We start from the raw sequence: 15735 nt of genomic DNA on the forward strand, positions 1-15735 counted from the left end.
TACCATGCCTGCGCCCAATAATACGGTGCGGCTTATGTATGTGTTAAATACAGAAATAGACCCCTTAACTGAGACTGTGCCTTTTAATACAGTGCACCTTATGGTCGCGAAAATACGGTACTTATTCCTCATAAAGGAAGCAGCTACTTCTCTGCTCTTCTCCGCTTTCTGATGTCAGAGCGGTACCCAACTGATGTTAGCCATGCTAGTTACCTAGGTGTCTGCCTCGTAGCGAGTCAATAGTATTTATTACACTAATTGTAGACACGCGAACTCTCATAGCTGGTAGCAAACAATTTTAAGACAACATTATAGTAACATTAACATTACCTTGAATTTGTCAAAGAGTGATGAGAGGCGCGCTCGTAAATGTGCTGTCATATCGTCTGTATTGCCTCCGAAAGCAGCCAGTCTTGCATACACGTTTTGCATATCCTTCCTCTACCAACCCAAAAATTCCTGACTTTGTCAACAAGTGGAATACAAATCTGATCAACACAAAACTGGCATTGAAACAGTCAGGAGTTCAGAACATTACCAATTATTTATTTTTTTAAACAACATGACCCACAATTTCCCGGGTTCATGGAATATTGGTCAAATGACCATTCATGCTTTGAGAATGTCACTGTCCAATGAAAATGTTTGTTTTGCTTTTTATTTTTTAAATCTGCAAAAATATTTTTTCCTCAAGTTTCAGAAAAAACTTTAAAAATGTCACAAAATGTTACATTAGTGTAATAGCAAAACAATTCTTCAATCTACACCATAAACCAGATCCTTTTTGCAAAGTTTTGTAAAAATTTATAGTTTTTGCGTAATCACGCTACATAGCCAACCAACCATCAAGAGGCAATCAAAACTATTCTCTTGTTTCCTGCATGGCAAGGTGATTCTTTTTTTTTTCCACCCTGAAATGATGCTACGACAATAAATTTAAAAAAAATAAAAAATTCTCAGCAAGCGCCTCTGAAATAAATAAATCAGTCAGGCTATGTTAAGCAGAAATGATGAATTATTCCCCGTCTCTCACACGCACGCAAGCATGCACACACCTGTGAATACAGGGTAGTTGAATCATCATAATCGGCAATAGTTTTGTGCTGAGCCCAGCCAGCAGTCTGTGTTATTTTTAGAGGGCTGACACAGAAGCAGGCTGTCCATTTACTCTGCAAGCTGCCAGGGGTACTATCAGCACTCTGGGTTCTTTAAAACTGACCAAAATGGGCATGAGCTCAACATAAACACTGAGACGGCGTGGAGACGGAATTGAATTACCTCAGATTCACAGCCATTACAGTTACATTACTTTAGCATTAGGTGCCTTACAACTGTGTGTTCAAATGTTTTAGCGACATCAACTACCTCCATAATACAGCGAGTTAAGACTAATTCCCAGCAGCCTGATTTTCAATTCAGTTAATCATCATGATATGGAGTGTTTATCCCAAATCAGAAAAGGAGATTGATTTTACACGTAATTTCATGTTAATTTGCTTCTTTCTGCATTGTTTAAAGAAACTGTTCATGCACAAGTAAGCAAATCCCACATGGGTAAAGTGACAAGGCAAAAAAAAAAAAAAGGGGGGGGGGGGGGGGAGTGGCACAAATTGGACGGAGACGTGAGGCTAAAGGTTGAAGGCTGCTCGCTTCTGATGTGAATGATTGCTCGAACCTGGAGGCCGGCGATGGATCTAGCCATTGAGGCCGTCCGTGATTGACATTGAAAACTACACCGAGTGAGCTTTTAGCAGATAGCAAACCATATCATAATTCAATCCCTGTACCATCAAAGTGTGCCAATATCATAATTCACTACCCAGAACCATTAGCCTGCAGCGCACCAATATCATAATTCAATCCTGAGGCCATCAGCCTTTGCCAATATCATAATTCAATATGAGGACCATTAGGACACACCAATAGGCCTATTAGAATTCAATACTGACTGTCAATGATCTAACTGGACAGTGATACCAACGGCATGGGCTGATATGTGATCAGTACTGCATATAGGGAATCTCCCGCCTTATTTAGCCCAGACTGCATGATAACAGTGTGATAAAACAACAATGTTAAAATTAGACTTTACACCGATTTTAATCGGCCGATAATTAGCATTTTATCCTGATCGTCTGATCGGCTTTAATGTCATAATTTGCCGATCCGATCTCCGCAAATTAAGACATTTACTCCGCGTCGCCATCGTGCACAGTATATTTTAATCCAAAAGCTAGTTTATTTTTAGCCTTGTCGCGTGTCTTTTGACGTAGAGCTATAAATATCTGACTGCCAATAAAGTCATTTAAAAAAAAAAAAAAAAAAAAAACATGCCGGCAGTGTGGAACAGACAACACAAAACTTTATGTAGCCTAGCAAGCTACTGCTATCACGAAGGGTTGGACATAAACATGCTGTCGTTTTGTCGAATCATCCTCTATAGTTTCGGTGTGGGTGAAGTAATTTAATTAAAAATAAAGTAATTTAATTACAGTAAGTTAGCGCCCATTATTTCTGTCATGTTGTAATGTTGGTTTGACCTGACAGATTAGAATACACGATCTGACTAGAGCAGTGATTTCCAACCTTATGGAGCCAAAGAACATATTTTACAATTGAAAAACCTCACAGCACCCCAACAAACAAAAATGTCGCAAAAATTGGATACATTAATTACTGTATTTGCTTCCTGCCATCTAATAGAAGACCATTCATCAGAATCAGAATCATCTTTATTTGCCAAGTATGTCCAAAAAAAACACACACAAGGAATTTGTCTCCGGTAGTTGGAGCCGCTCTAGTACAACAACAGTCAGTCAATTGACAGAACACTTTTGAGACATAAAGACATTTGTTCTGTCTGTCACTATTCCTCACTGGCATAAATAGAGGAACAAAGATACATTATTCATTGTAAATAGAATTTTTTGAGCAATTAGGTACACAAGTATATATAGTAAATGAACAGGTCATATAAATATACACATTCCTCTATCATGTGATCGGATCGATGACCGGTTATCGTTTTTTAAAATCGCTGATCGGTGATCGGCCCCAAAAATCCTGATCGTGTAAAGCCTAGTTAAAATAAGAAAGGGCATGGAGTTCAATCACTGAAGACCATGGGTTTTTTTGCAGCAGAAACAGATCACACTAGGTTTATGCAGGAGGACACCAAACGGAGCAACACTTTACATCCAAACTCAGCCAAGCGCTCAGGCAAACTTTAGCATTGGCCCCTGAAGTGTGACTGCCCACAGTTGGTCTAAATGATCACAATGTGGTAATTTGTGGAAAAGTGACCCCATTTCGTTTTCTGGTCCATTGCTTCTGTTTATATTTCCATGTTAACATTTTTTTTTTTTTTTTGTAACTTCAAAAAGGTCATACAGGCTCGCTTTGCCAGAAATTTGCAACTTCACAAAGAATAAAACAGGTTAAACCTTAAAATTACCAATGCTCCTTTCAGACGACTGAGCAAAGCTGACATTTCTACAAGGTTAATTTCACCTCATATTCCTGAAGCACTGCACGTGGAGAGCACAAAGGACTTGAGAAAATGGAAAACAAAGTATTGTTGTGTTACTTTTCCTTTCAAAACAAAATGCAGCTTTTATGACAGAACGCAAAATGACGACTACTTTGCCAATTATCACTTTGGACCCCCCCCCCCCCCCCCCAAATAAAAAGCACCACAAAGCTGTTCTTTGTTTTCTTGGGCTTTAAACAATGTAAAATTTAATCTTTCACAGAGGATTGGCCACAAAAGACAAAAAATATCTACTAATCGAGATAATAACATCCACTCGCTCTCATAAAAAAGTCAGTCGGTCTAATGTCAAAATGTTTTTACAGCCCTCTCACACAGTGCTACAAATTCAGAGATTGGGCATCCCACACTAAAAAGTTAAACCTGCATGTAGATGTGGACTTATCATAAATAAAGAGCAGACATTTTGAATTACATTGCGTTGATGAAGGCGAGAGAGGCTCAGGGGAGGCGGCACATGAGTGTAAAAATGAAGAAAAGACCAGGAACACCACTGCTGGTGGCCTCAGTATGAAGGAAACATGCATTTTCCCCACTTAAAAAATATTATAGCAATGCTCTTCCAAATGAACTCAACAAGGTTAGCAGGGACATAAACAGAGGAACTTCACAACTTATATTTTATAACTGAATAAGTCTTTTTGATTAAAGCTAGAACCTCTTTAACAACCAAGAAGTGTCCCATTGCCTCGATTTTGCGACAAACCTCCCCTTTGATGTGCAGCTCAAACAAACATCCACTGGCTTCCGCAGTGAGCTCAAAAATTTGTGCCTGGTCAGTAAATGCTATGACGTCTCTATTGAAATAGCAGCAGAATAATGCCCGATTCTGTCATGAGAGCCGGTGAAACTCTATGATGCTGTACATGAGTAACTCCTAGAGGGTCTGGAAATGATGCCCGACGCTTGAAAGGGAACCTCTTGTTGCAGTAAACAATGAGATAACGCAGGCCTACGATTAAAATTGAGCAGCAAATGGACAAATATGCCTAAAAAGTAGGGCTGCAGGTATTGAATAGTTGTAGAATGTATCTTTCTAACGATTATGCTATTGATTAATCAGATAAAAACTCATTTTGAATTATAAAACAACAATACCAATACAAAATATGCATGTGAGGGTCAGGTGTTATTACCCACTCGGAGTTGCCATTCTCACATTCTTACGCGCTAGTATCTGTGACTTTGAGTGTGTATAACTTTAAAAGGCAGGGCCTGGCCTGGTGAGTGCTGTGTGCTTCAGTGAATGAGAGTGTATGTCTGTTGTTAGCTCAGGTTAGCTAGCAAATCTGCCGTTGAGTCACTTGACAACAGTTGTGGCCGTTGCAGCTCGTGTGTGAATTTGCTTATTACGTGTATATTTTGTGACCATTTATTTGTTCAGTAAAGCGATTGAAAATGCACTAGTTGCTATGTCTATCCTTGATCACTTATGAGGGCATTACAATACCTTCGAACTAGCTGTGGTAGGCTATGGTAAATTAGTTAACACCGATATGTTACCTTGTATTCTTCTAAGCTTCAAAGAAGAGATTTTTCTTCAACCTTTTTTGTAATCAAATTGTTCTAGTTATTTGATTAATCGTTGTAGCACTATTCTAAACCTCCATCAGGCGAGATATCAGGATATAAACGTAGACCTCAGCACACCACAATAAAAGTTGCAAGATTTATTCCAAAAGATTAAATAAAAGCTTTTCAGGAAAAAAAAACACCACCGAGGTCACACAAATATTTGAGGTTTAAAACCTCGTCATACATGATGTCATAAGAGATGTTGGCATATATCACACAAGATATCAGCATACCACAAAACAAGTTGCACAAAACTACAACACTTATCCCAAAAACCGTCATGCACAAAAATATACCGCTAACATCACACAAAACGTCTGAGCCGGCAGCACGCCCAATGTACAAAGTCACACAAAACTACAAGACTGATGATAATGAACAATCTAAAAGGATTTAAGGAAAATATACCGCACAAATCGCACAAACATTCACACAAGATATCAGCACACCACAGTCGCACAGAACTAAGAAATTTAATCCAAACGAACAACCTAAAAGATTTAAAAGAAAAATATACTGCAACATTGCAAAAAACGTACAAGTTCAAACTGCCATAACTGTAAAAAGAATTACACAAAAAACAAGACACTGCAAAATATGAACAAATGACTTGCACACAGCTAAAAAATTTTGGGGAGAAATATGCCGCTAAAGTAGCACAAACATTCGGCATTTGAACATTTGTCATGCACAACGTCCCAACAGATGTTAGCTTATTGCACATGAATTTACACCAGAATATGAACCATTTTAAAATTTCAGACATTTGGGGAATATACGCCTCAAAAGACAAAACTACAACGCCTAAAGATTTTTTCATTAACATTGTTGCTCACTTTAAGCACAGTCAAGTCCATCTGTTTCTACACTTCTGCACCAAGCTGTTTTTATCAGTAGTCAAACGGCGCTGGTCAACATTTCCATAGTGCAGTACAAAATGTGCTTGACGGCACTATTAGATTATGACTCAAGTTTTTTTTTTTTTGTTAAATTGGCTTAAACTGGGCATAGCTGACACTCCACTCTGTAGCAGTAGGTTGAAACGAAGGAGCAGGGAAAGAAAGAGTCCAAGGTGACGTCACGACTTCCACCGAGATATGAGGATAAGTCTTGTCAGTCTCGCATTCCTCTCGGGAATGTACAGTAAAAGCTCTGAAAGAGTCAAACCAAAGTAAACCGAGTGACAGACACCAAAAACCTGCCATGCACTCGCCCTACTCTCTGACTCATGCTAAGTCGCCAACACCCACCAAGCACACAGTGCGAGCTCAGTCCCAATGCCAGGTTTTGTCACTGGGCAGAGGGCTGCTTGGCTACAGTAAAACCATGACGTGATGACCCCCGCCCCCAACACACACGCACACACACACACACCCCCCTTCAATGCTCCCCCAGCCTGTGCAGCAACAGTAGGGGTAAAAATATCCTGACCAGTGCCTTCAGACAACCAACTCATAAATTAACACTAAAAGTCCTGCAGACAACAACAACAGCAGGCCGGTCGTTGAGAGATTTAAACCACTCGGGTTGCCTCCGACCGCCGCACTGAGATCATCTTACCGAAGCCTTGACTAAATTTACCCGACGCAAGCTGGAGAATAAGAATGAACTCCAGATCACTTTTTAGCAAAGTTAGTACAAAGGTGCCCACAAATAGAGAAAACAGACGAGAACTCCAAGGCCGAACAATTGATTGTAAACCTTGAATCATACCCACCTACTACATAAGTCTAGCTTTTACTTGGGGTGGGCATACAGTATTACTAAATTTCCTTGACTTTCTACCATTGAAATTTTTTTTTTTTTTTTTTTTTTTTTTTTTTTAAAGAATTTAATTCTACCGATTATCAGCAATAACAATTTATTGAGCATTACTAAACAAAATAATTTGTGGGGTTGTTATACTCACGTTTTACTGTGACTTTGAGTGTGTATGGCTTTAAACGGTGGGGAATGGCCTGGTGAATGGCGTGGGCATCAACGGATGAGAGTCTAGAGTTGGCTGGCTGACTTGTTGAGTGACTCTGCGAGAGTTGTGGCCATCCGCAGCTTGTGTATGAATGTGCTTATTACGTGTTTGTTTTCTTACCTTTGTTCTTTGTTCAATAAAGTAATTAAAAGTGCAGCAACAGCTGTGTCTATCATTGACCCCCTGCGAGGGTATTACAACGGATTCTAACTAGCGATGGTAGGCTATATTAAAATAGCTAACATCCATAGATTATGGTGAGTTGGCCATCATAGACGTGCTGTTGTGGTACACACTGTACTTTATCGTCCTTATTAAGTGTAAAATGATCCCAAACGTTGGCCATTCGCTGTCTTTTACGGACTCTTTCCCCCAGGCTCGCCACCATCGCACCAATATATTTCTACACGGAGCGATGCTTGTGACTGCAGTAACGGAAAGTAGTAATGGAAAAATTATCCCTGCAATGCTTCAAGGCAGAGATTTTGCTTTGACTTTTTTTGTAATCGATTTGATCAAATTATTTGATAAATCATTGCAGCCCTAATTCCGAACTCCCGTTTCAATAATGTACTTCCAGGAGGAATTGTGCATAGAAAAAATAAGCTTAAATGAATGTCGCTCAACTTCTCATAGCTAGTTAAACTGTGTCACCAGCTTCCGGGCAGACAAGATTAATCAACCCACATTAATCAATTGGTTCCGCACAATTAAAAAAACCTTAAAAATCACTTAATTGTTTATCACGGCCATCCTTAGTTTTTACTAAGATTGATTGAGGAAAATGCCCTGGTCTCACGATGTTATGTTGTGCTTATAAAGAGTGGCTGGTATAGGAAGCAATACTTCCAATACATTTATGGGAGCGCCACCCATCACTGTTTGAAAAATTCTCACTAACATTAAGATATTAATATAATGCTGTCTCGAAATGAAGGTTTGCGACCAGCTAAGGGTTACTGTGTCAACAAATGGTGAAATAAATACAATAGAATTGCTACCGAGGCAGATAACCAGATAACTAGCATGACTAACATCTGTTGGTTTCCGCTCTGTTACTTCACAAAGTGGATAAGAGCGGAGAAGTAGCTACTGATTTTCTGAGAAATAAGTACTTTTACTGTTGTATTCATTTTGATTTTATTTACAAAGATTCTATTGTTTATTGTCTTTTTATGTTTAGGAATGCATCTATGGAGCGTGTTCAAAAAGATATTTACCCAAACGTTTAAAAATAATACATTTTGGAGCTTTAATTACAATACCGTAATACCGTGAAAGTGCAATATTTTTGCTCTCAGTTATCATACCATAATTTCCTTTACTGTCTACCACTGACAAATTGTTATTTCTTAAAAGGATAGGAAAACCTCTTTCTAAACTCCTGTTTCAATATTGTACTGCTCACAGGACTTTTGCCACAGAAGAAAAAAGTCTAAGTCGATATAGCTCAACATATCATAGCTAGCTAACTGCGTCACCAGCTTCAGGACAGACAAGCATAATCGACCCATATTAATCAATCGGTTCCGCACAATTGAAAAAATTCTTAGCGATCACTTAATTATCATGGCCTTCCAAGATAAATTGAGGAAAATGTCCTGGTCTTGCAATGTTAATAGAAGTAGCTCCGCACTAAAACGTATGGGTAAGTGCTTCTTCTTTGGCACAAACCCCCACAAACGAATAAGTAAGGTTTGCCTAATCCTGCTATAATAAACAGATGTCTATGGAGGTAACAAAGTTCCAGACTGGAGAGGAGAGATGAATGCCATTAGACCTAATAAATCGCACACAACTAAAGTTCTGTTTCCAATTTTACAAGGCTACGCAGAAAAATCTGAAGCATACTGACACCTCATATCTTATTAGGGCTTGCCAATAATGAAGCACAATCTCCCATTGCTCCCAAGTAATGACACAATGTTCCCAGAAAAATGCGTGACTGGGTCAAATAAACAAGAAGGTGGGGGTAAAAAAAAACAACAATAGGAGAGAAGACTGATGAGCTTCTCTAAAGAAACTCCACTCTTTAATGTGGTGGACAGGGATTAGTTGTTAAAACCTCCTCTATCTGTAATTCACAGTCGTCCTACCGTCATCTCTGAATCACCGATCCATTTTGCAAGTGTGCAAGACTTGCTCAAAGCATCGCTGTTGCTCCCATTTGTGTTTCAAGTGGTGGAGGGACCGAGGGCATAAAGGAAGGGGGTAAAGTCAAACCAGGAGAAAAAAAACTGCACACAGAAAAGACAACAGCTCATGACGCTGTTTCAAAGCACACTTTGTCCTGTAACAACCACCTAGCTGGTTCCTCACGGGGAGGGGGGTGATCAAGTAAGATTTTAATGAACATCAGCAGCTGGAGCCTGAGGAATAGACTGTGATGGCTTAAAGCGGCTGACATCTCGGTTGGGTTGGATTTTCATCATCAAAAGACAATGCACACCAAAACTGTGCGTTAAGACGAAACGGGCTGCACAGACTTCCGTGAGGATGAAACTGCATATATGAAGCACACTCAATATATATATATATATATATATATATATATACACACACACACACACACATAAAATACAGACATACATAGATACACCATTATTACAATAATAGTAATGTTGCACCATTCCAGTCATAACCTATTAAGTCACATTTAAGAATTTCATAAAAACACATAACTACCAAGTGTTATTAGATGGCATTAGCACCAGAAACGTGAATTTTATGTTTTCATGTGTACGTTTGTTTTTAATTATTTAATTATGTATCTTGTGTTTTCATATGTACATTTAAATTTTCCATCCATCCATTTTCCGAGCCGCTTATCCTCACAAGGGTCGCGGGACTGCTGGAGCCTATCCCAGCTATCTTCGGCCAGGAGGCGGGGTACACCCTGAACTGGTGGCCAGCCAATCGCAGCGTTTACTTTTTTTTATTTTTAAATGGAGTTGTTTTGAAAGTCTCTGTGTGATTGAGGACTGTCATAGATGTAAAAATGTCCTATAATTATGTTCATCTTAGCTTGTAATGACGTTGATCTTGAGCTTGAATGTCGATCTTTTACTATAAAATGAGCATACTTCATAAATCGATGACGAGACTTTCCCCCCCGACTTTGAACTTTGTGTATAGATGAGACCAGTTAAAATACACGTTTGTTTGTGATCTACTCAAAACCAAGGTTCTCCTCAATTGTTTTTTTGTTTGTTTTATTTTTACTTACAACAAATTAACAGTGATAGGTTTTAGTCTTCAAACTAACCGCAGTTTAAAGTGGCAGTAAGGGCCTTGAAGAACAGAAAAATGTGATGTTCTAAAACATGTTTTAATTTTTTGTTAAACTACACGCTTTTAATAGAACATGCAAGTGAATTTCATGTCAAAAATTCAGAATCATCATAAAGCAGACAGATGAGGTTTTTGATTGGACAGCGATGCATTCCGGAGTCTTGGGAAGTTGCGAACATCCCACTTGGAAGTTCTGAGGTCCGACCTCAAAGCCTTCCAGTTAAAAGTAAACAACAAATGTGCAGTCGGCCTTAATAGGCATGTCCTTTAGCGGTACATTACAGTCAATTATGTTGAAAACCACTAAATATGTTGACAACAAACTTTGCCTTGTCCACCCAAATTTTTTCATAGAGCGGTTACAGTGACGTCGAGGATGTGAGAACTGTAATCTAGTAGCAACGGAAATGAAAGTTGACTCGATTAAGAATTCTAACAATTTTTGTGAGATAAATACTGTACAGGGGGTCCTCGCTTTACGATGGAGTTCCATTTGTATGGTGGCAACATAAGATGAATTTGTTCTCAAACTGAAAAACGCCGAAATCTCATCACTAACCTATGTGACATAACCCAAATCTGTACATTATGTCAGAATGCTAAGCGATCACTAACCTATGTTGACAAAGTAGTACATTCATAATTACAGTAAATATTTGAATGAAAAAACACTTCTAGGCCATATAAACAATCTAATGACAAAACAGCATGACGGGAGCCGAGCGTGCCTGAGCAAGCCCGAATTTAGAGTTGCATGTCTTCAGTGCAGTTCAACGTTGCAACTTGGCGGGCAGCCCGAAGGACTACTGAAAGATATGCAGCGTAAATAAGAGAAAGAAGAAGAGGCAAAGAAGGTCCCTAACTGAGCTCCAGTAATAGTCATCGTTTCCACAGAGCAGAGAGAATATATGCTCTGCTTGTGTGTGTTGCTGCTCCTTGTGTGTTAAAGTACAACGTTTAATATTACTGTTTCAGTTATGCTAATATAAGTTAGTCGGTCTATGGCATTTTGAATTTTATGTAAGGGTTAAGCGAGCTGGCTTTTGTTAAGACAAAATTTTATGGTTTGGGTGCATCGAGCATGCGAGTCGGACTTCCAGCTGCATGGACTTTCTCTGGTCATAGGTGGAAAGATTTCCAACTTCCTGGAATGTAGTATACAGGAGGTCCTTGGTTTACGATAGTCCTGACATACGACTTTTGAGGTTAACTAGTTTGCACAGTGACATGAGACTACGTGGCCACACAGCACAAGAAGGTTTACTGGTTTTTTATTTTGTTTTGTATTTATGGCCTAAAAGTCTCATTCAAATATTATAGTTTCGACTTAACTAGTGAGTTATCATAGGTCAGTGATAGACTACAGCGCCATTCCGACCCAAGTACAACTTCAGGTTAAATCGCTACCAGCATAGAAACAACTCTGTGCTGAGGCCTCGAGAACATCATCATCACATCAATTGTGGAAAGTTGACATTATTATTCTGCTTAATACAACTTTTGTAAACCGAGGTCCCCCAGTAATCGATAGTTTTGGGGTGTGACGTCAGATATCCTCATCACAGTTAGGTTAAAGGATATTGAGTTTGCAAGAAGGACTTCTAGCAAACTTCCTTTGCATTTTTCCCAGTCATAGGTGGGATATTTCCTAGTTGCCAGTATTCCAGAATCCTCTACAATGTGCAGAAAAATGCAGCCGAATGTGGACTTTCTCTTGAGGGCTTTCCTCCAGGAGCCTCTTGGTGGGAGAGAGAGTAAATAAGATGTCATCAATAATAGACAGTGAATGTTCTGAGGAGTTCTGCACACACACACCAGCTCTGACTGATTCCTATCCCGCAGACAGGCCTGCCAAGCGCCAGCCTTTTTGCACACGCTCAGATTCACTGTCCTGACTAATCGCTTGTGATAGGGGCCTTTGCCATAATTACCCAGGGCCTTATCACAAACTTATGCGATGCATTTTTCATGTCCTGGCTGTTGGCGCTGCCTTCACTGTCCATGCTGGCAGTTCATCGACGAAGGGAGGGGGAGGAGGGGGGAAAAAAAGACTGATCCCGCACAAATTCACACAGCAGTTCAAACAGGGAGAAATGGGTGAGAGCGGGGTGAAGGGCCAGAGAGGAGAGAGGGGAGGAAAAAATAAAAAGGAGGAGGAGGGGAGGGTGGCAGGGAGAGACTGGATGGCGAACAGGAAGGGGGAGGGAGACAGATAACGAGGCACATTTTTTTACATAATGCATGAACAAGGGGGCAGTGGTAGGATCAAATAAATAGGAGAAGTGGAGCCTTGATGATGTGGCATAAGTGCAACACAAAGGCCGCCGGGAAGACTTGTTCACTGTCCTTTTGTCTACGCGTTCGTCGTGACCCAAATTAAAGTTTTGATCCGGAGCAAATTTAAGGGAAAACAAGTGTTTAGCCTAGATAACGCCATCTTATGTTAATGACCCGAGTGGGCTACTTCTAATAGTCATCAAGTTGAAGTCCAGCTAGGGCACGTTCACGTTAAATGCCACAAGAAGGGGGAGGGGGGCACACACTCACATACACACGCACAACAGTGCCATTGTCTCGGTGTCTTGTGATAGGTCAAACCGGCTCGCATATACACACAGGCCGCCGTTCACACGCGCACACTGGTCCCAATATTCGGCCCCGATTCCGCTGGCACGAGCACGTCGGGATTAGAGGCGCACGCACGATTTCAGGAGTTCATCGTATAAAGACAAAAAAAGCAACACGGTCACGCTCCCCCTCGTGTATGGGAAAGTATTCTTTGAATTACATTAAACTATCATGATATGTGTGGTCAAGTTTGTCAAAAAGAAAAAGTGTGTTCATGGTCGTTAAAATAAAATAACAGTCGACCTAACCACCACTTGGCGTCAAATTGCCCCCAAGCCGCTAGCCGAAGAGCTCGCTAACACGTCAAGTAAACTTGCTCATTAGCTTACAAATACCACGTAAAAAGAGTTAATTGTGTGTAGCGGCCACGTCGGGTCCCCGTACAGCGCCACCGTGTAACGAGTGCCACTTGGTGTTTATCCCCCCCCCCTCCTTCTACCCGGCCGAGGTAGCCACCTCGCGGCTAAGACGTCGGGCTAACTACGGCTACTAAAAGTTGAACAACACGCGATATAAAAAGGTGGCGAAGGCGAAAAAGCTTCCCCGTACTAACCGACGTCGGTCGGTAGTGGTGGCCTGGGGGGGGTTAGTGAGATGGGGGGGGGGGGGGGCTTTGTTATTTCCCCGCATCCCGGCGGCGTCGTCCCCGCCGGTACCCGGTCACAGTGGTCCGATCGATGTGGAATTGAACAAAGAGGATCAATTTCTGATCAGCGAGAGGAGCCACTTTCATCAATGCGAGGGGGAGCTCTCCGGGCTCTCTACCCCCCTTCCGTGAACCAGGCGGCGGCGGAACAAAAACACACATTAAAGCCACCGGGGAGAGAAGCGCGAGCCCCCCGCGGCCCGAGCGAGCCGAAAGTGAGCGTCCACTGACCTGTAGTTGTTGTAAGTCAAAGCGCTTCCAATATTGAAACATCGATCCTGCATTGGCCGCCATCTTGAGACATATTGAGACAGGAATGAGATGCTGATAGAGCGCGCGGGGGTTGGAGTTCAGTGGAGGGGAGCTGGCGCTCGGAACACCCGGACTGGATTATATCCACGCCTCGCCTGGATTACGGCTGCCAGTGGAACGGAGTCACCCGGCGGCTGTGTCGCTTTAATAACGCCATTATAATAGCATTTGATCAATACGCGGAATTCGCAGGTAAATACCAAACGGGGATTACATTACCTCCTGTTGTTTTTTTTCTTTTTTAATCAAACTGAGATAGCGCCCACTGTGGTCGTTGTATTATTCAGCAGTTTGTAATAAGATTATGATGACGAGGGAAGATCACACAAAAATAAAGTCAGCGGCTGCTTTGAAGGCCAATGGCTTGTTTGGAAGTGTGCCAATTATTTTATTATTATTTTATTTATTTTTTTGACGACAAATAGACATCCTTTAGATAAATAAAATATACAGTGTATATATATCATTTAAATATTTACTGTAATTACGACTTTGCTACTGAGTTATTGTAGGTTAGTGATAGACTACCACGTTTTGAGTTTGTACAATTTCGCAAAACTATTCCACCATTCTGAAAAAAAAGACGTTTCTGGCCTATTTTGGGGGGTGGTCAAGCAGCCTTAAATTGAGTAGCACCCTTAACATTTGTTTACTATTATTCAAAGTATTCACAAAAATGGATTTCTGTTCATGTGTTTTACATGTACATTGCATTGAATTTCATATAAAAGTCCCAAAAAGAAAGTCTAAGGTGCATTTTTTGGTATCTTTAGTACTCACTATAGGGTTGTGGTTTGCTCCAGAAAACAAGGCATACTGTTAATGTGTATGTAGAGGTGCCGCTGTATTAACAGTTCCCCCAGAAATTAGTACAGTTACAATGTATTTGTTTTAAAAATCCAATGCCTTTCTCTTTTGCCGTGACTCAACATTTAAATGACCTTTATCAGATTAGACTTTTTAGTCACAGATTTTCCAAAGAAGTCTTGTGCTTCTCTTTCATAAACGTGGGAATGAAATTGTGTTAAAATGAGCAAAATGTATGTCCAATGTATCTTGCCTGGCCAGTAGCTCAGCAGCTAGAATCGCCCCTGCTGTAGAATGATAATAGACTGAGAGAAAGATTGCAAATGGCACCTAACCCCAACGATGGAGGGTGGGATTACTGTATAGACAGACGGATAGATTCTGGGCCTGTTTGGATTCTGGATTTTGCTTTGGAACGTTCCTTTCTGGTCCTAGCTGAGTGAGATGACCCAGAAATACTTGGAGGAAAGGTTGTTCGAATTGTTAAAATGGTCAGGAAAGGTGCCTCGATGTAACCTTTAACCTCCCGACCAACCTTTACGAAAGGAAAGGAGCTACGTTATCCATAAATCTTTACAGCAGCACTATTTGAAGCAACAGGCCACCGACCGTTTTTCGAGACACTCGAGAATTTTACACTGGAGACATGCGACAGCAATAGTCGCCGGGAAGTCAAATTCAATTGAAACAGTGCTTTCTTTTCCGATGTTCGAAAGGGAGCAGCTATTCATCTCGCCTTGGCCCAATGATGTTTTCCACAGTTTAAGGAAATGTGGTGTAAAGGTTAGGAGATCTGACTTTCAGAAGAGGCCGTCATCATCAGGGGTGCCACAAGAAATTGTCCAATTTCACTTCATTTGTCTTATTATCTTTTACTTTTTTCATCTATCTTTGCAAGCGATGTATAGTGGCAGGCAGAACAATTCAATGCTCTTCCATTAGATAACAGAAGGTACA

At 40.7% G+C, this 15735-nt stretch overlaps 1 protein-coding gene across 4 annotated transcripts in view; it reads right to left on the reverse strand.

The window, feature by feature from the left end:
• Positions 1–14187, reverse strand: part of cux1b (cut-like homeobox 1b) — a 125447-nt gene extending 111260 nt beyond the window's left edge. Inside the window, exon 1 of one of the 4 annotated variants that reach the window (XM_061781040.1) lies at positions 13891–14106. In XM_061781040.1, the coding sequence (XP_061637024.1) occupies positions 13891–13953 (63 nt within the window). In that variant the 5' untranslated portion in view covers positions 13954–14106. Of the gene's footprint in view, positions 1–13890 lie in introns of all 4 variants that reach the window. The other 3 variants (XM_061781039.1, XM_061781037.1, XM_061781038.1) reach the window with 3 other exon arrangements.
• Positions 14188–15735: the final 1548 nt, after the last annotated feature.

This window comes from Phyllopteryx taeniolatus, chromosome 8 (genome assembly GCF_024500385.1).
Source record: "Phyllopteryx taeniolatus isolate TA_2022b chromosome 8, UOR_Ptae_1.2, whole genome shotgun sequence".
Lineage (NCBI taxonomy): Eukaryota > Metazoa > Chordata > Actinopteri > Syngnathiformes > Syngnathidae > Phyllopteryx > Phyllopteryx taeniolatus.